The sequence below is a fragment of the Bidens hawaiensis genome, unplaced genomic scaffold (genome assembly GCF_021521415.1).
Source record: "Bidens hawaiensis isolate Kalapana, Puna unplaced genomic scaffold, B.hawaiensis_p1.1 tig00077479_1, whole genome shotgun sequence".
In the NCBI taxonomy this organism is placed as follows: domain Eukaryota; kingdom Viridiplantae; phylum Streptophyta; class Magnoliopsida; order Asterales; family Asteraceae; genus Bidens; species Bidens hawaiensis.
Window position 1 is genome coordinate 1 of NW_027503346.1, and position 19,075 is coordinate 19,075.

Genomic DNA, 19,075 nt, shown 5'->3' on the forward strand with positions numbered 1-19,075 from the left:
AGGGGCAGTTTCAGCCATGACTGACGTGTTGGAGCTCCGGGGGAGCTTCAACGGGCCTTCAGGTTAATTGATGAGAAGGCGGTGGCAACTAGTAGAAGTTTAATGTTCAGATTACAGAAGTACAATCAGGAGTGCAGACGAGAGTACTCAAGGCCTTCCGAGTGGGAGATTGTTGGGTTCGTAGGCCTTGTTGGCCCGGTTTATTATATGAAGTCAAAAGAGGAGACGGGTGTGGGCGGTCGGGCCCAAGCCCGGCCCCGGTTTAGATTTCTTGCATAATAATTTACTAACCCTAGTTCAGTCTCTATATAAACAACATTATGTACTTGTAATATTTTGGTCACTCAATAAAGAAATACCTAGTTGCCACCCGTGGACGTAGGTCAGTTTAGACCGAACCACGTTAAATCCTCGTGTTCGTTTATTGCTTTCGTGGCGTGTTCAGTTTCGTGTGTGCGTTTAATCCTAACAAGTTCCACGCCAACCACATATGCATGTTATACGTAGCATGTGGCTGTTTCGTCACAAGTTCAAATCGAACAGTACATTGGAATGCTACAAAGCTCGATTGGTATGCGATGGTCGAACCCAACAACTTCGTATGAATTGCGGTGTAAACATTAAGCCCGGTTGTTAAACCGGCTACCATACGAACAGTTTTATCACTTGCTTTGGCTCAATCATGGCTAATACATCAACTGGATGTCTCTAATGCTTTCTTACATGGCACACTTGTTGGGTTCATAGGCCTTGTTGACCCGGTTATTATATGAAGTCAAAAGAGGAGACGGGTGTGGGCGGGTCGAGCCCAAGCCCGGCCCGGTTTAGAATTCTTGCATAATAATTTACTAACCCTAGTTCAGTCTATATATAAACAACATTATGTACTTGTAATATTGGGTCACTCAAAAAAGATATTACCTAGTTGCCACCCGTGGACGTAGGTCAGTTTAGGACCGAACCACGTTAAAATCCTCGTGTTCGTTTATTGCTTTCGTGTCGTGTTCGGTTTCGTGTGTGCGTTTAATCCTACAAGTGGTATCTAGAGCTTAGGTTCGGATCACACGAAGAACACGGTGAACCAGTTCCGCGTGTCGCCAGCCGCACCAGTGATCGGGGCTAGGGTTCCGCCGCGTTACCACTAACTGCTGCTAGGGTTTCGCTGCCACCAGTTGCCACAGGTCAGATTTCAGGTTGTCGATCTAGGTTTTCGGTTGTTGGCAGCTAGCCGACGTATCTAGCGATCGACCGGAAGGTTGAAAAGAAGGCAGAAGTTTAGCGAGTCGAGATCCTACTTTGCAAAGTACGAGTCAATAACAACGAATCAAGATCCTATTTTCGTTGAAGAACAGTTTCAAGTCAGAAGAAATTTAAAGAAACTTAGAACCAGTGCCAACCGCGTTTGTCAGGTTTATCGTTTCAGTTTAAAGTTACAGTTTCTGATTTTCAGTTCGATATTCCGCTGCGTATAAATAGGTTGATTTTTTAACAGAGTTCAGTAGAACAATCGTTAAGTTCAGGCTCGTGTTGCTGTGTCTGTCTCTGTTTTATCCAGTTTTTCGTTTTAGTCATTGCCATGGCAAAGACGGAAAGGTTTCGATACAGAAGTTTGACGGACAGAAGTTCGGTTGGTGGAAGATGCAGATTGAGGCACTACTTTGTCAGAAAGACTTGGATGTAGTGTTCGAGGATGAAAAACCAGAAAAGTTGTCAGAAGCAGATTGGAAGAAGTTAGACAAGAAAGCTAGGGCTTGTATTACATTGTCGTTGTCGGAAGATGTGGCGTTTAACGTCATGAAAGAAACCACAGCCCGTGGTATGATGGACGCACTATCCAACATGTATGAGAAGCCTTCGGCAGCGAATAAGGTCTATCTTATCAGAGAGCTAGTGACAACTCGAATGAAAGAGGGTGGGGTCAGTTACAACTCATATCAATAATCTTAATTCGATCTTGTCCCGCTTAGTGTCAGTTGACATTATGTTTGATGATGAAGTTCAAGGCCTCTTGTTATTATCCTCTTTGCCCGACAGTTGGTCGCAAACAGTGACTGCAGTTTGTAGTTCGTTTACAAATATTACTTTCGATGGGATTCGAGATCTGATTCTGGGGAGAAGATTCAAGACGCAGAAGTTCAGGTGAATCATTAGGCAATATGCTAGTCACAGAGAGTGAGAGCAGGAGAAAACAGCGAGGGCAGTGGGAACAGGAAGAGGAGTCAGTCTAAGACTCGTAAGGATATTGAATGTTGGGGTTGTAAAGAGAAAGGACACTTCAGGAATCAGTGTCCGAATGGTAAGAAAGAGGTGAACGTTACAGAAGACGACACAGATGACGGGGGTCAGTAGTGATGAGGCTTTGGTTTGTAGTGTTGAGAGTAGCGTTGATGCTTGGGTGATGGATTCTGGTGCATCGTTTCATGCCACTCACTGTAGTGAAACGATGAAGAATCTTAAATTTGGGGATTTTGGAAAGGTTCGACTAGCGAATGATGATATTTTAGAGGTTACGGGTATGGGAGACGTTGATTTGATAACTTCAGCCGGTACTTCTTGGACTTTGAAAGACGTGAGGGTTATTCCAAGTTTGAAGAAACGTTTGATATCAGTTGGGCAGTTGGATGACCAAGGGCACGATGTTAAGTTCGGGAATGGGCAGTGGAAAGTAGTCAAAGGGAATCTCGTGGTTGCTCGTGGCAAGAAAATGGGTTCGTTGTATATGGTCGATATGTCACCGAAAGGAGTGGATCCAGTTTTGGTGAAAGACAAAGTCCGGTTCACAGAATCTCGTGGGCAGAAGAAGGTTCGTTTTGCAAGTAACAAACCCAGAGCCAAAGTGAAGATTCAGGATGAACGAGCTAGGAAGGTTAAATCAGTTGGGGGACATCGTGACAGTGGGAGCACAGGTCGTGTTTCAGTTACAGTTCCAGGTCGACAGTGGATTAAGAAAACCAGTATTCCAGCTGTAAAAGTCTCTCCAATGAATTACTTGCTGAATATGGAGAGTGTTTGTTCTCAGGTTATCTCAGGATCCGGTAGTTCGTTACAGTGGGAGCCGGTAGGGACAGAGAATGGGTCAGGGGCAGTTTCAGCCGTGACTGACGTGTTGGAGCTCCGGGGAGCTTCAACGGGCCTTCAGGTTAATTGATGAGAAGGCGGTGGCAACTAGAAGAAGTTTAATGTTCAGATTACAGAAGTACAATCAGGAGTGCAGACGAGAGTACTCAAGGCCTCCGAGTGGAAGATTGTTGGGTTCGTAGGCCTTGTTGACCCGGTTTATTATATGAAGTCAAAAGAGGAGACGGGTGTGGGCGGTCGGGCCCAAGCCCGGCCCGGTTTAGATTTCTTGCATAATAATTTACTAACCCTAGTTCAGTCTATATATAAACAACATTATGTACTTGTAATATTGGTCACTCAAAAAAGATATACCTAGTTGCCACCCGTGGACGTAGGTCAGTTTAGACCGAACCACGTTAAATCCTCGTGTTCGTTTATTGCTTTCGTGTCGTGTTCGGTTTCGTGTGTGCGTTTAATCCTAACAACACTCAATGAAACAGTTTACATGTATCAACCCATGGGGTTTTGACATCAAAATTACCCGGACCACGTGTGTCTTCCCAAAAAGTTGCTTTATGGACTTAAGTAAGCCCGAGGCCATGGTACCAACGGTTCACCGATTTTGTGACTACACTGGGTTTAACTCTAAGTAAATGTGATAACTCCTTATCTGTGTATCACTATGGTCGTGACGTTGCTTATCAAATCATTTGCGTGAATGACATCATCCCCACGACGTCTTCTGATGCCTTACGAATTACACTCATGGAAAGCCTCAAAAATGAATTCGCCATGAAGGATCTTGGCCCCTAAGTTATTTTCTCGGGCTCACGATCTCTCTCCAAGGCAATGAGAAGTTTTTATCAAAAAGCGTATGCACTTGATATTATTAAACGGGTCGGGATAGAACCTTGCAAATCTGTACCTACTCCGGTCGATACAAAGTCTAAATTAAGCAACTCGGATGACATTGTTTTGAGGATCCAACTTTTTTCCGCATTTTAGCAGAAGCATTGCAATATCTTACGTTTACACGTCCCGATATCTCTTATGCGGTTCAGCAGATTGGTATACACATGCACTCCCCAAAGATGACACATTGGCATGCTCTACAACGTATAGTCCGATATCTCCACAGGACATCACCATATGGCATTACACTTGGACCGCTTAACACCATATCCTTGTGTGCCTACACGGATGCCGACCGGGCTGGGTGCCCCGATACTAAGCGTTCGACATCAAGTTATTGTGTTTATCTCGGGGATAACCTTATCTCTTGGCCCTCGAAACGTCAGTATACTATATCTCACTCTAGTGTTGAGGCTGAATACAGAGGTGTTGCTAATGTTGTGGCCGAAATTTGTTGGTTGCGTAACATGCTGTTAGAGCTTCGCAAAACATTATCTCACGCCACGTTGATCTATTGTGACAATGTTAGTGCTATTTATCTCTCGGGTAATCTTGTAAAACACCAACGCACTAAACATATTGAATTAGCTATTCATTTTGTTCGCGAACACGTTCAACGTGGTAATGTTCGGATTCTTCACGTCCCATCTCGGTACCAAATTGCAGACATCTTCACTAAAGGCCTTCCAAAGATTTTGTTTGATGATTTCCGCTCTAGTCTCAGCATACGGCCTCCTCTCGCTTCGATTGCGGGGGTGTAATAGATCGGATATAGTTTTGTATATTCATATTTGTATTGGTTTATGATTAGGAATTTGTGTTAGTATATAATTGATATACTTGTAATTTAACTATATAAAGGGAAGAAAATCCATTATATGATTGAAGGGAACTAATTATTCTTTCAGATATAATCTTTCTTAGATATTATCCCGTTTTACCTAAAACTTATAAAATATAACACAAATTGGCCCATTTTTATATAAGTGGGTTAAAATTGCTAGAGCGAAGTTCGATTTTCGTCCTTGTGGCTTAGCCATTTTAACTAGTTCAGTCCAAAACTAAAACCTTCAACCCTTGGAGTTATTGTGGTTTCATTTTTTAACCCTTTGCATCCATAACATTAAATCTCTGTCAAAATTGTTCTGTTGGTTTACATGAAATGACAAAAATACCTTGGTTTATTAGATTCTTTTGGACGTAACTAGTTATAATGGTCAGACCAAAAGTGCAAAAAACAAATGGGTTGATTTGGGTTATGATGCAGATTTATCTCTTTATTAGGATTATTGTTTTTAATATCTTATGTTTACTTAGTTTCCATGTTTATCTCTTTTTCGTTTTAGTATAAATAGGGTGTTAGGGTTTCTTGTTTTATTAGTTTTTTGATTGATTATGAATTAATAAGAACTTTGTTCTTGGAACCTTTGGTTCAATTATCTTCTTTGATTATCATAAAGTGTCTCGAGCTATTAATCGCTTCCGAAATTGCATCAGTTGGTATCAGAGCTTTTGGTTCTCAAATGGGTCGACGTGGTGTTGAATACTTGCTTGATCGTAGAGTCGCCGACCGAGGAAACGATCGAAGTATTTTCTATTCACGTGTTCGTGGAGAAGATCGATGTCCTACTCGCAGAGTCGCCGACCGAGGCAGCGGTGGAATCTGTTCCGACCCGCGGGATCTTATGGAGATCCAACGACTTCGACAACGAGTCCGCGATCTTGAAGAAATCAAACGACTCCGAAAACGAGTCCGCGATCCCGAATTACAACGGGAGATGCGCAAGACGGAAACCGAGTCGAGCACCGTCGTCTGGGATGAAGGTGGCGACGGAGAGCAGCAGCCGTTCAGCCTTCACCCACCCCGGTTCTATGAACCGATCTATCTCGAAGAGTGTTTATCGGAAGACGAACCCAGATTCGATGAAGATGGGATTGATTTTGATGAAGAAGAATTTTGGCAGGTGAAAATTATTCTTAGCGGAGGTGATGAATCAGTTCCCAATAATTGTAATGTGAAAATAATCATGATGCGCATGAGGATAAAATAGTTCATATTAATCAAGCATTTAACACTCCCAGTCCACAAGAATTAATAAGCAACATTAAATGGCTGTTTAGCAAGCTGAATCACAACGATATCATGAGAGAAAATAAGGAGCTTAAAAGTGGTGATGATGGGTCACGTCATGAGTCGTCTCTCAAGGCCCAAGTCCCCAACCAACACCGGTATCCCAAGTTATCATTAAGGCATCAAGTGTGATAGCCCACGAAAAGGCTTTGATATTTGTAAATGCGTGAGCCCAAAATTGATAGTAAACAAGAATTGGTTCAGCCATCCCTACGACCAGTTCAGAGTGCGGCCAAACGACCAGTGAAGTTGAATTGTCTAGTGAGCTAAGAGAGATGATACTTAATAAGAATCGGGTTGACCTACCGTCTGATCCGGGCGGCTTTTCGAAGGCAAAACTCGAGGACGAGTTTTTTTCGAAGACGGGGAGTATGATGCAGATTTATCTCTTTATTAGGATTATTGTTTTTAATATCTTTTATTATCTTATGTTTACTTAGTTTCCATGTTTATCTCTTTTTTGTTTTAGTATAAATAGGGTGTTAGGGTTTCTTGTTTAATTAGTTTTTAATTAAGTTTAAGTTATAAGAACATTGTTCTTTGAACCTTTGGTTCGTTTTATCGTCTTTGATTATCATGAGTGTCTTGAGCCATTGATTGCTTCCGAAACTGCATCAGGTTATGGTTTATTTCTAATGTTCAAACTGGTTGAAAGTTGCCCAAAAGGTATTATATTTTTATGCTAACCACAACCAATATAGTTAATTGAAAAAACAAGATATCATTGTAGTAATATAAACTTTGTAATCATATAAAAGCGTTTACTATATAAAAGAATGGACAAAAGTGAATACTCCTCACCTGCCCATTATCCTGATCTGTATGATCTGATTTATAAACTTCAAGATCAGATTCAGATTCCATATATTCAGTTGATGGCAATGTAATCTCCTGTTCCTGCATCAATTATGATGTCATCCTTTAAATGTTACAAAAATTGAAGAATGTAAAATATAAAAATGCCAAAATGGACACTCACCAACTGAATATTCTGATCTTTTTCACTGTGCATATTTATTTCCTCACTTTTGGCCTGGTTCAAGACAAATTGAGTGTTATTATTTTAAATTTGCAAGTCAAAGAGACCAAGTCAACCATATCAATTGACAGATGTCAGGCATTAAAAGACTCACCAACTTAAGCTTTAATTCTTCAACATTTTTTCCAAGTTTCAATACATGAAGTTTCAAAGACTGCATCATAAAGGTAACAAAAATTAACAAAACAAGATATAAATAGTGTGATATCAACTTAATGTAAAAATCACATCATTTCGTGGTTGTTTATGTTCGTTTGTTAACAGCATAAACGAACAGTCTACGAACAAACATAACTGAACATAGATGAACAAACATAACTGAGCGAAAACTAGTTGAAAGTAATGCGAAATACAATGTGTTTGACATAAAAAGTTATTAAAGCTAGGCTAGGTTGTCGCGGGCCAAAAAACTTTAAATGAATATATTAATGAACGTAAACTAACGAATGTAAAGAACATAAACAAATGAACATAAACGATTTATATTAAACAAACAAACGCAAACAAACGTTCACGGACATAAATGAACAAACAAGACAGAGCCATGTGCTCATGTTCGTTCGTTTAACTAAATGAACATAGACGAACTTCACACAAAACGGTTCACGGATTCTTCACTAAACGTTCAGTTAATCTGCTGGCCTAATTGGGAGAGACTATATAATATAAAGAATTTGACTAACTTAGCATAGTTCTTCCATTTTACATTTATACGTATGAAACTTATGAGTTACGTGATCATAATAAAAGTTTAGTTTTTAATTACCTCTCGGCGTTGTGCTTCAATATGCCGTTTCAATGCTTCTTTTTTATTAAGGAGTGTTTGTGGCCTCAAGCTAGCAGGTCTTCTGTAGTTTTTGCCACGATAAACAATAATCGCATGACCTTTACGCATACGTTCTACCGCCACTAATATTCCACCACTTTCTGCTTCTAATGTTCTTGCTATTGCATGAACCTCATCAATGCTTGATTCACCACATAATATCTTCACAAGCTCCCTATATTTCCAATGAAGATGCATATTTTCAACAGTCCCATCAAAAACTCCACGTCTTCCTGAAAACGAGAAGTTGGGTTTATTTGAAATTTATTAACAACTAACGTGTTAACTTTTGAGTTACAAAAACCATCTAATAATAATGATAATACTCAAAACCATTGAATAAAAATGATATATATTGTTGTACGCATTAAATAAAGAGACTTTGTGTCGAATTGAATATTTGACCCATGACCTGTTTGAGATCAAACACAACCCAAATCGACATGTTCACAAGCAAACAGATCGAAGTTGCAACATCTATAGGGTTCGACAATGATCCTTTTGCAGGTTCACCTATGAAAACCTTGTTACGACTTGACTAAAGATTAAAGCGTTGACTTATAACCCAACAAAATAATTGTTCAAAATTGAGTTGTTCCGTTTTAAACTATTTTTGAGGGCCAATTTCATATATACCCCTACAAAGTTGAAAAATATCATATATACCCATTCAAAATAAAAATATCATATATGCCCTTACAGAGTAGTTAAAATATCAAATAACCCAATTCATTAACAATAACTTATTATACGACCATTTTACCCTTATTTTTCTAAAGCTTTAATAACTCATGTATGCCCATATTTAACTTCAAAAAAATTTTATCTACCCAATTTTAGCTCAAATACTTTTTTACGCCTATTTTTAATTCGATTGTTCAATTATCTGCTGTCAAGAGAACAAAAGAGAACAGACGACGAATCAGTTCGAGTGATTATTGCTGATGTCGATCAATATACAAATGGATAATGTGGTTTAATCAAATATAACGGAAAGGGGTAGAATGGTCATTAAGTAAAATTCACTAAAGTTGGGTACATATGATATTTTTAGTATTGGTTGGGTACATTCAATTATCTGCTGTCGAGTGAACAAAAGAGGACAGACGACGAATCAGTTCGATTGCTTATCGCTGTTGTCGATCAATATACAAATAGATAATGTGGTTTAATCAAATATAATGGAAATGGGTAGAATGGTCATTAAGTAAAATTCGTTAAAGTTGGGTATATAAGATATTTTTAGTATTGGTTGGATACATATAAAACTTTTAAGTTTGCAAGGGTATAAAGGTATATATTTAATTAATCCTTTTTTTATTTGACCCGTTTGAGAAATGAAACAACAAACAACTGAAACTGACCCATTAACAAGAAACTGAGACTTACCTAACAGTAAAAAAGGCCCCATTTTCAAGCCGACTTTTCTCAACATGTAGCGTTCTTCTTCAGTGATGCCTTCTTTATCTGCTTCAACTTGTTGCTTGGTTTCTTTCTTCTCCAGATCTTCTAGAAGCTTCTCTGCCCGTTCTTTGTTTTCCAGTGCCTATCATTATCGACTTTAAATATACCATATGGTGGCAAAATGGGTGGATTATATTACAGGTCAAAGTAGATCAATAGGCCTGTAAACGAACAAACATGAATACATCTCATTTGTTCGTTTACGTTTATTTATGTCTGTTAGTTTACATTCTTTTAAGTTCGTTCGACGTTCGTTAATATATTCATTGAAATATTTATTACAATATAGTCTGGTTTTAAGAACTTTTTAGGCCCCTCACATTTATTTTAATTGATTTTAGCTCAATTATGTTTGTTCATTTATGTTTGTGAACCATTCGTTTATACTGTTAATGAACGAACATAAACGAACAAGAACACAAACACATTCGTCTTCTTAGCAAAAGAACACAAACAAGAAAACCCCGCTCGTTTAGTTGTTCTTGTTCGGTCAAAGTTAAAGAAACGAACAAAAACATGCTCCATTCATGTTCGTTTGGTTCATTTACAGGCCTTCGGATCAAAGAGACTGTTGACCCCCAAGTCCCCAACAACACTCTTTAGTCGTTTCTTTTAATTTAAAAAATAACTAATATGATTACAATAAATTCAAAATAAAAATCCTTCTGTGAATAAAGATATTTAAGAGGTTGTAATCATTTGAATACCCATTGGCCAACTTTCAACCCATTCAAAATATCTAACCCGTTTTAGATAAATGGGTCCAATACCAGAAAACAATTAAATGCCTACCTGGGACAGTTTGTTGCTCGTTTTCTTTATAACCGCTTCACGAGAACTTTGTTTCCTTTGCTCAATGGCAATTTCTAGTTTCTGATCTCTAATTCCATCAAATTCAGTAGCGGATGGATTCTCACTTTCCTTATCTTTATTTTCTTGCACATATGCTGAGCTGGCACTCTTCTTTCTTTCAAGTTCGCCAACTCCACGGTCCCGTCTCTGTTCTATTGCAGAAGAAACGGTAGCTGGCAAGAAATCTTTACCTCTATATAGAACAATATATTCCTTATCCCGCGTGAGTAATGTTCCTCCCGTTAACCACTGAAATCATTACTTTTTGTAAGGCATAAAAGTAACGTTGACAAAAATTATAAAGAGACTGTTGAAATTCAAAGATTGATCTGTGAGTTACATTATTAATAAATAATATGTTCCAAGAGTTCAGTACTACACATTTTTCTTTGAATTTTATAAAAAGAACCAACAATCTTCAAACAAAGAAACAAGAAATATAAGATAATGAAAATGGGTTTGACTTTAACCTGTATAAAAACATCCAGCTTTTTAAATTATTCAAAGATCTTATGAGTGAGGGCTTCCCCTATAGGTGAAAAAATCAGTGGCATGACGAGTTGATAACGGGTCAAAACCGATAAATTCTTTTCCGGTCAAAACGAACAGCCATATTTTGGTTTTTTGTTTTCATAAGTTATTAATATACTAACATAAACTGTTATTAAAATACAGGTCCCTTTTTGTGGATAAAATAATTTATGAGATTGTGGTGGTGTGCCTAAAACCCAAACAAAAACCAATGGTTTGGTTTTATGTTTTCGTGAAACCGAACCTAATTTATGGATTTCATTTCCACTTATAAATTGTGAGTAATTTATAAAAATTTAATAAATGGTGTTACCCACTAAATCATAACTAACAAAAAAATAATTAGTAACAAAATTTAGGTCCAAATTTATTGATTTTGGCAAAAAAAAAAAATGGCCCAAAAAAATTTGAGCCCAGATGGTTAAACCGAACTGGACAAAACCCAAACCAAAAACCCAAAACCTAACGCTTTTCTAAAACTCAAAAGTACAGACTTGAGAGTCATATAAGGGCAAGTTTGACAGTGTTCAACCCTATTGACTCATTTCTTTTTAGCTTTTCTTAATCTTACCGGTTTGACTTGTTGGTACTAAATATAAGCCGATAGACCCCGTTTTCACATAAACAGGTTAAACTGCAACATGTAGCTTGCTAGCTTCACCCATAGAAATACTTCTAATATCAAATTAATGTACCAAAAGCATTGAGTCATCATCATCGTACTCAGTAAATCCCACCAATAGCAAAGTTGTGGTAGGGTCTGAGGAGGGTAAGATGTAAACAGCCTTACCTCTACTCAGTAAGAATAGAGAGGCTGCTTCCAGTGAGACCCCCAATATCAAATTAATGTAGCAAAAGCAATGAGTATTTAACGTATATTTGAAAGCCTTACAAGGTTAGTGTGATATAAGTATGTTAACTTTGGGTCCAATAAAAACAGTAATGCTGCAATCTGGAATCAATTTTATGCAACTCAAACTTGTACGCTGACCTTTAATTCTTCAGCCATGAGGTCACTGTTAGTATTCTGTACTCCTTTCTTAACAGCAATCTTTGCAATCTCACATTTCTCCCAAAGCTTTAATATGGCTGCAGCTAACCCTTGTAGTTTCCTATTTCTACCTGATAAAAAATGTCAAAAGGAAAACGAAAATTGATAATGACAAATGGTAATGCTGGCAATACTTTACTTTCTTCTTTATTTCAACAATAACAAGACATCATATATGATTACAAATACCTTTATTTAAGAAAAGTGTTTTTAAATTAAACAAATTAAGAGTTTGTAAACACTTGATATGACATCAGGGGTGCATGAAATCGCAAAAACCGCATCCAAACAAAAAACCTAACATAGCCGAATATACGAATTTTTTTAATTAATTTTGAACTTTAAGTAATTTATAAAATTTAATAAATGTTGTTACCCAGATATTTTAGCCTAAGTGAACCAATTAACTATAAGCAACAAAATGATCTAGTCCCAAATTCATTATTTTGCCACCTTTTTACAGCCTTTTCAACTTTCGATTCCCTTCTAACTAGTTTTTTTTTTTTATTTTACCCATTTGATCTGTTATCAGAAAGTATAACTGAGATAAGAAGTGAGAAATTTGACCCGTTTATTTATGAACGGCTTGAACTAGGTCATAATATCTTCTAACAGGTCAGTCGAGTTGAATAGTAAAATCAGCTAAAATAAAAACGGGTCAAATGAGTCGAACAAGTCAAATGGATCAAAAACACCTGAAATGTAATTTTAATGCAAACAACCTCTCAAACGATACATTAAGAAATTATATTATTATTGTAATATATAGTTTTAGCATATAATACTTTAATACACTAAGGATTCAATAAAACTGAAACTTGTACAAAAAGTGTTTTAGGTCAACCTGACCTAAAACAAAATGACACCTGTAATTAACTATATGACAAAACAGAATTATAATCCAAGAATCACTGACCTAAAGCAAAATGACATGGTAACGGTCTCCCAAGTCTTCTTAAAACAGTCATCTCATCATTTGTTAATTTTGGGTTAACTCCAAAAGGAAGAAGCCGAAACGGCTTCCTGTAACCAGGAACAACTGCAGGCAAAAGATCAGCATCAACTGGTAACGGTTCATAGCCATACCAATCAGTGAACCGTGGGCCCAGTCCATCCAAAAGCAGGTCAGCTTCTTCTACAAGTTGGGCCTCACCTGGCAGCTGAAACCGCACTCTGGTTCTCGAACCCACACCTTGAATCAAAGGTGGTTCAGTTGGTTCCGAGCCAACAGAATCCACAGATGGACTCACAGATTCATCAACAGACGCATCATATGGTTTTTGTTTGTTAATAAAGAAATAAGGATACTTGTAGTTATCTCCTCTGTATAATATTATTATACTTCCGGCTCTCCAAACAACTAGACCACCGGTTTTTCTCTGTCAAATATGTTACAAAATCATATAAGAACGTATAATTTCTTACATTAAACTGTATTTGAATATCCTAAATGAACATTATATCAGAATGTAAATAATATTACAATTTTTAGTATTGAGTCGATGGACACATTAGGTAACCTATTCAGTAACGGTTACCTTACAATTGAGAACTTGTAATGTTTATGAAAAACTCAATTGCATTACAGAATAAGTTACCTTACAGTTTATAAACATTACAAGTAAACCTTAATACTAATAACCCTAATCTATTATACGTTCCAATCATAGTTTTAAAAGTGATCGCCTCGTGAGCCTAGGCGCAATTTCCAGGCGAGGAGAGGCAGTTGAGCTTTAATTCTCCAGATTTCCAGATTTAGGAAAGTTTCCGGCCAAATTTTCTAAACTCTGGCAAAATTCCAGCCATATTTCTACCTTCATCTAAAGATAACTACTTTCCTACACAAATACTTTAGGACATTTGGTACTAACTAAATAAAATTAAATGTTATATAACAGCTTTAGTTAATTTTATTTGAAGAATAGCATTATTTTTATAATACTTAATATAACTATATTGTGCGCTTTTTTTTCATAGGCCCTAGCGTTTTTTTGCGCCTAACCCCGTGTGAGGCCTATGATAACTATGATTCCAATACAATAATGGTAAAGTACTGAACTCAACACATATTAGTCGTCAAACCTCAAGCAAATCATGAGTTCTCTTCATGTTCAATCTGCACAAATCCTCACAGACAATCTTCACAAGCTCAGTCCTCCTCCACCTCTCATGAATCCCATTCACAATCCCCTCGGTAATCCCGGCTTTCCCGATCTTAAGCCTCGTCCTGATCGCAATCCCCAACGTTCTCAATCTCCTTAACTCGGCCGGTGGCAGCTTCAACTCCGCCATTGTCGGCACCTTATCACTTTCCGCATTTCCTTGGCTTTTCCTCTTAAGCTTTTCCTCTTTCTTCTCCTTCCAAACCTCTCTTCGGAGCTCATGATACCTCCGTATCGCAGTCCCGGAGCCAGGCTCGGGAAGCGGATTCTCAGGCGTGGTCCAGCTGGGGTCAAGCGTGTGGCCGACCCGGTGCTTGGGTAAACGGTAAGGTAAGGGAACGAATATTTGACCGGGAGAGGTAGCGGTGAGGGTTTGTTGTGGTGGTGAAGGTGAAGGTGAAGGTTGTTGGTTATCGGAACAAGTGTCTTCAACGTAACCTAAGCTGCGAAGCTTGTCGGCGATACGTCGAATAGCGGATTGAGGTAGGGTATTGGTATCGGCGGAGGCACGGAGGTGAAAGGAATTACGGCGGCGGATGTTGTAGGGAGTTTGTGGAAGGAAGAGATTAGAGGGGGGGAATAATAATAATAATAAGGGTTTGGGGGTTAGGGTTGTGGAAGAAGGTGAAGGTGAGGGTTGTTGAAGAAGCAACATTTGGGGATTGTGGAGTTAGTTACTTGTAATGGAATTGGTCATCTGTATCTGTATCTGTATCTGTATGTACTTGGGCTTGAATTTGCAGACAGACAGATTGTTTCTTCTTCGTGGATTTGGCGCCAAGTTAAGAAGGTGAGCATCAACGGTTGCTGCTTTATCCTCTGGTCTCTGTACATAGAACAAATAATATCTTTGGTTCTTGATATTTTTAAGACAATAAAATAATATTATGGATTTTCATCTACTAATATCTATCTATCTATAATCTCTCTGTAATATATATAAACGAAACCATCAAAATCATACGTGTCGCGATATGGTAGCTCCCTCTTTTTTTGAAGTCATCATATTTTCTTAATTTTTAAATAGAGACTTCTCATGCATTTGACCCGAATTCACGGGTATAAGTCTTATCAAACCCATATATTTCTTAAACGAGTTATAACATATCATTAAATTAAAAACCAATCTCACCAAATATTTATATACAAATCCTATAAAGTATGGATATCCTAAAAATTAATATATGATTTATATATTTTTATTTTTAGTTTAATTATCAAAAATATCTTTATTTTAATAATGTGTAAAATTAAAATACTATCCTCATGTGCCTTGCACATGTTCAGATTTAACAAAAATAATCAACTAGGTTAGTGTCAAAAGACGTAACATGAAAGTAATTTGAAACATAAAGTATGTTTTCTGCCATGTCTTTTGCTAAAGGATGTCCATTGAAAAAACGATCAAACATAAATGATGTCTTTTGCTATCTTGTCATATATACATGGTGACTCCAAAAAATGGGGAGCGACCATATCGCGACACGTAAGATTTTGATTGTTTTGTGTGTGTGTATATATATATGTATATGTATATATATATATAACGGTTACTGTACATTAACCCCTTATCGTACAAACAATACGCGACAACAGCAAGCGTCCGATCAAATTTTTTAAAACACGCGTCTCTATTCTGTAAAAAGGGTAATATCTTCAATTAGTCTCTATTACTCTCCCTAAAATCACTCGCAATAATCAACCTATAATCAACTGATCTCGGCAACAAAGCGTACTCATTCAATCAACTGAACTATACTACATCCAATCGTAACAAAGATGGATAAAAACAAGAACCCTAACTCATCTGCTTTGACGAAGGAACGAAGATCAAAGCAAAAACAAGATCAACCTCAGATTACTGATAAATCAAGTGTTTGTTTACTATTCATGTTATCGTTTTAGGTTATAGAGAGGTTTTAACCGTTGTTTTCGTGAGCGTTTGACAAAAATGTGTAGCTGTAATCTTTTTAGGTTTTAGTTGTATTAGTAATGGCTACTTTGTTTGTGATGATTGGTTATTACGTTGTTAATTAAATCTGTGATTGGAAGCATTTGACAAGCGTTTGGGGTGATTGCAACATATGAATCTGTCCAGTTAACATAAATCTAGTCTTGTGCGTTTGATGAGCGTTTATGGTTTAGGATTTAGCGTTTGGGGTTTAGGGATGATTGCGACAAATGAATCTAGTTTTGTGCGTTTAATGAGCATTTGATAAGCGTTTATGGTTTAGGATTTAGGGTTTGGGGTTTAGGGATGAATGCAACATATGAATCTTTCAAAATTAACCTGATTCTAATCTTATGCGTTTGACAAGCGTTTGGGGTTTAGGGATGATTGCAACATATGAATCTCTCCAATTAATCTGAGTTTTATGTGTGATTCAGTTAAGCGAAAGGTTAAAACAAAACAAGTTGATGCCGGAGTGAAAAAGCTTAAAACAAAGCATGTTGAAGCAAACTCTGATTCGGACTTTGAAGTTCCAATAAACAAGTTTTTTACAAAGAAGAGGAAAGAGGTAGAAGACAGTAGTTCTGACTCAGACTTTCAAAAACCAAGAAAGAAGCACATTAAAGAACAGAGGACAGCTAAAAGGAAACAAAGAAAACCTTTTGTTGATTTTATAGATAGAAAGTTACAAGTTAGATGTGCACCATTTAACATTGTGGATGTAGTTAATGTTATGAACTTTGACCAAAAAGAATGTTCGGAAAAAAATGGAATATGGGTCAATATTAAGATTACAAGTAAACCAAACTCCATCAATGTTAGGGCATTGGTTGCTTATGAACTATAATCACCGTTTTAATGAATTGAACATCGGCATCCGTGCTATTAAGATAACAGCAGCAAAAGTTCATGAAGTGTTGAGGATACCAATGGGTAAAATTCCAGTTTTAGACAGGAGTAGACCAAGATTGGGGGACGATGCAACTACAGATCTGTTCAAGAATCAATTCCCGACTACAAGAATAAGTATAAAGCATGTGAGAAAGAAGTTGACTGAAGATCAAGGAGTTGGTGAGTTGTTTAAGATTAATTTCCTAGTGTTGTTCAACACATGTATAGGATTTATAATAAAATCAACAACAATCAACCAACAATTCATCACTGCAATCAACAAACTCTCATATATTCCAAATATGGACTGGTGCAGCTATGTAATTGACAACCTGAAGATGACAAAGGAAGAATGGAAAGATGTCAATGCGCAATACAACGGTCCAATCACCTTTCTTGTTATGCTTTACACACATGAGTACTAGAAGAGATATGGTTCGTTTGAGGCTCCGGTAACAACACATGCAGTCAACTACATAACAACAACAACTCTATCAAAGATGGAGAGATACTTGTATAATAATGGACCTCCTTTAGATGATGATTCTGAAGACGAGGAATACGCTCCTGCGTATGAGAATGTTGAAACGGTTGGTGTGGAAGCTGATGTTGAAACTGCTCACAAAGGATTGATTGAGCCTACAACTGATGTTGCTGATGTTGGAACTACCGATAGGAAAGATGATGTTGCAGCTGTTGGTGAGATTGCATCTACTAGTGACAAGATAATTCCTGAGGCTGTTGCTGATAATACAATTGCTATTACTCTTGCTGATAAACCTGTTGATGCAGTTGGTGAGGCAGCTACTGGTGACAAAGCGATGCATAAGCCCCCAAAAACATGGTAACAAAAACTTGTTATTTTCATCTAAAAACTCTCTAATGTGTATTTCTTTTAGATACATTTATAACATAACATCTGTTAGGGACAGATGGGGGAAGTGAAACAAAAACAAATAATGCTGATCACAATGCCAAAGGTGAATTTGATGATGATGATGATACGTATTCACATTTGAGTTTGAACATGCCATTGGGAACACACACGTAAGAGCTGGTCGACTATTATCTAATCCCACTTCAGCTGTCTGTGATGTATGCTTACCTACCACCAAAAGAAACAAAGGAAGATAAGGTGAGACATTTTATTTATTGAATATCTTAAACCAATTAATAACTATATTTTATTTTTACAGGCTCGGAATAAGGCAATGGATAAAAAGTTGGAAAATTTTGAAAAAATTTGCTCATAAATCAATGAATTGGTCTGTGAAGGAAATGACAAACATGTATCTAATTACAAGATCTTTGAAAGATGTTGTGAATGGGAAGACATATTCAACAAAAATGTGGTTCCAAAAACACAAGAAGGTGAGACCATGAAAACCAACACACTCCTTAATTTAGGTGAGAAAACAATCTAATTCTTTTTCAAATTTCAACCATAGGCACTTCTTTAAAAATATATTTATATATCTTTGAAATTTCCCACTTCTTATACAGCTTCCGCGATTGATTCAGTTCATTCAGATGTTGTAGTTGGTGATGCAGTAGTTGGTTCAGATACTGTAGTTGGTGAAGAAGGTAGTGGTACTATTCTATATACTTATACTATAAACGCTCAACAAAATCTGATATCTAAATTTTGAATCCCAGATATTCCCGAAGTTTATAATCTATCTGAAGAAAAGAAAAAATCTGGGGAAACTGTTGGTGATGCAGTGGTTACTGATGCAGGAGTTGGTGATGAAGTGGTTAAGGGGGCCCAAGAAGGTATATAATTTATAAAATTTCTTTTATACAACTTAAAAACTCAACAAACGCTCAGATTATTATTTAAAAAGTTTATATGACAAACTGATGCAACTGTCATTGGTAATGAATCTGAAGTAAACAATGATGAAGACATCATAGTAACAGAACTAGAAGGAAATAATAAACTTGATTTTGTTGTTACTACAATACTTGCATGGGCCAAGGAAGATATTAATATGCTTAAATTTATCTTCATACTACTTGAACGTTCATCAAACACTCATGTTTAATATGTTTATATTTTATATGAAAGATACACCGGTTGGATCGAAAGAGGACAAGATGGAACACACTGTTACAAATAGTCCAGTGTGTATTGAAATTCCAAAAGAAGCTGAAGGTATCAAATTTTTGTTAACATATTCATACATAAAACGCTTATTAAACGCT

The 19,075-nt window shown here is 37.0% G+C and overlaps 1 protein-coding gene across 1 annotated transcript; it reads right to left on the bottom strand.

Annotated features, from left to right (window-relative positions):
* Positions 1 to 6,726: 6,726 nt before the first annotated feature.
* Positions 6,727 to 14,808, bottom strand: LOC143606826 (CRM-domain containing factor CFM2, chloroplastic-like). Its single transcript, XM_077082464.1, has 9 exons — positions 13,949 to 14,808; positions 12,783 to 13,245; positions 11,807 to 11,937; positions 10,225 to 10,533; positions 9,358 to 9,514; positions 7,909 to 8,201; positions 7,237 to 7,296; positions 7,083 to 7,136; positions 6,727 to 7,000 (listed from the first exon to the last, which is right to left on the bottom strand). The coding sequence occupies exons 1-9, from the start codon at positions 14,681 to 14,683 to the stop codon at positions 6,851 to 6,853; spliced, it is 2,352 nt and encodes a 783-aa protein (XP_076938579.1). The 5' UTR covers positions 14,684 to 14,808; the 3' UTR covers positions 6,727 to 6,850.
* Between the last annotated feature and the right edge of the window lie 4,267 nt (positions 14,809 to 19,075).

Coding starts and splice junctions, on each gene's coding strand:
- LOC143606826 (XM_077082464.1), bottom strand. CDS start 14,683: ATGTTGCTTCTTCAACAACCCTCACCTTCACCTTCTTCCACAACCCTA. Junction 13,246..13,948: donor GAACTCATGATTTGCTTGAG/GTTTGACGACTA, acceptor CATATTTGACAG/AGAAAAACCGGTGGTCTAGT. Junction 7,297..7,908: donor TTGAAGCACAACGCCGAGAG/GTAATTAAAAAC, acceptor TTTATGATGCAG/TCTTTGAAACTTCATGTATT.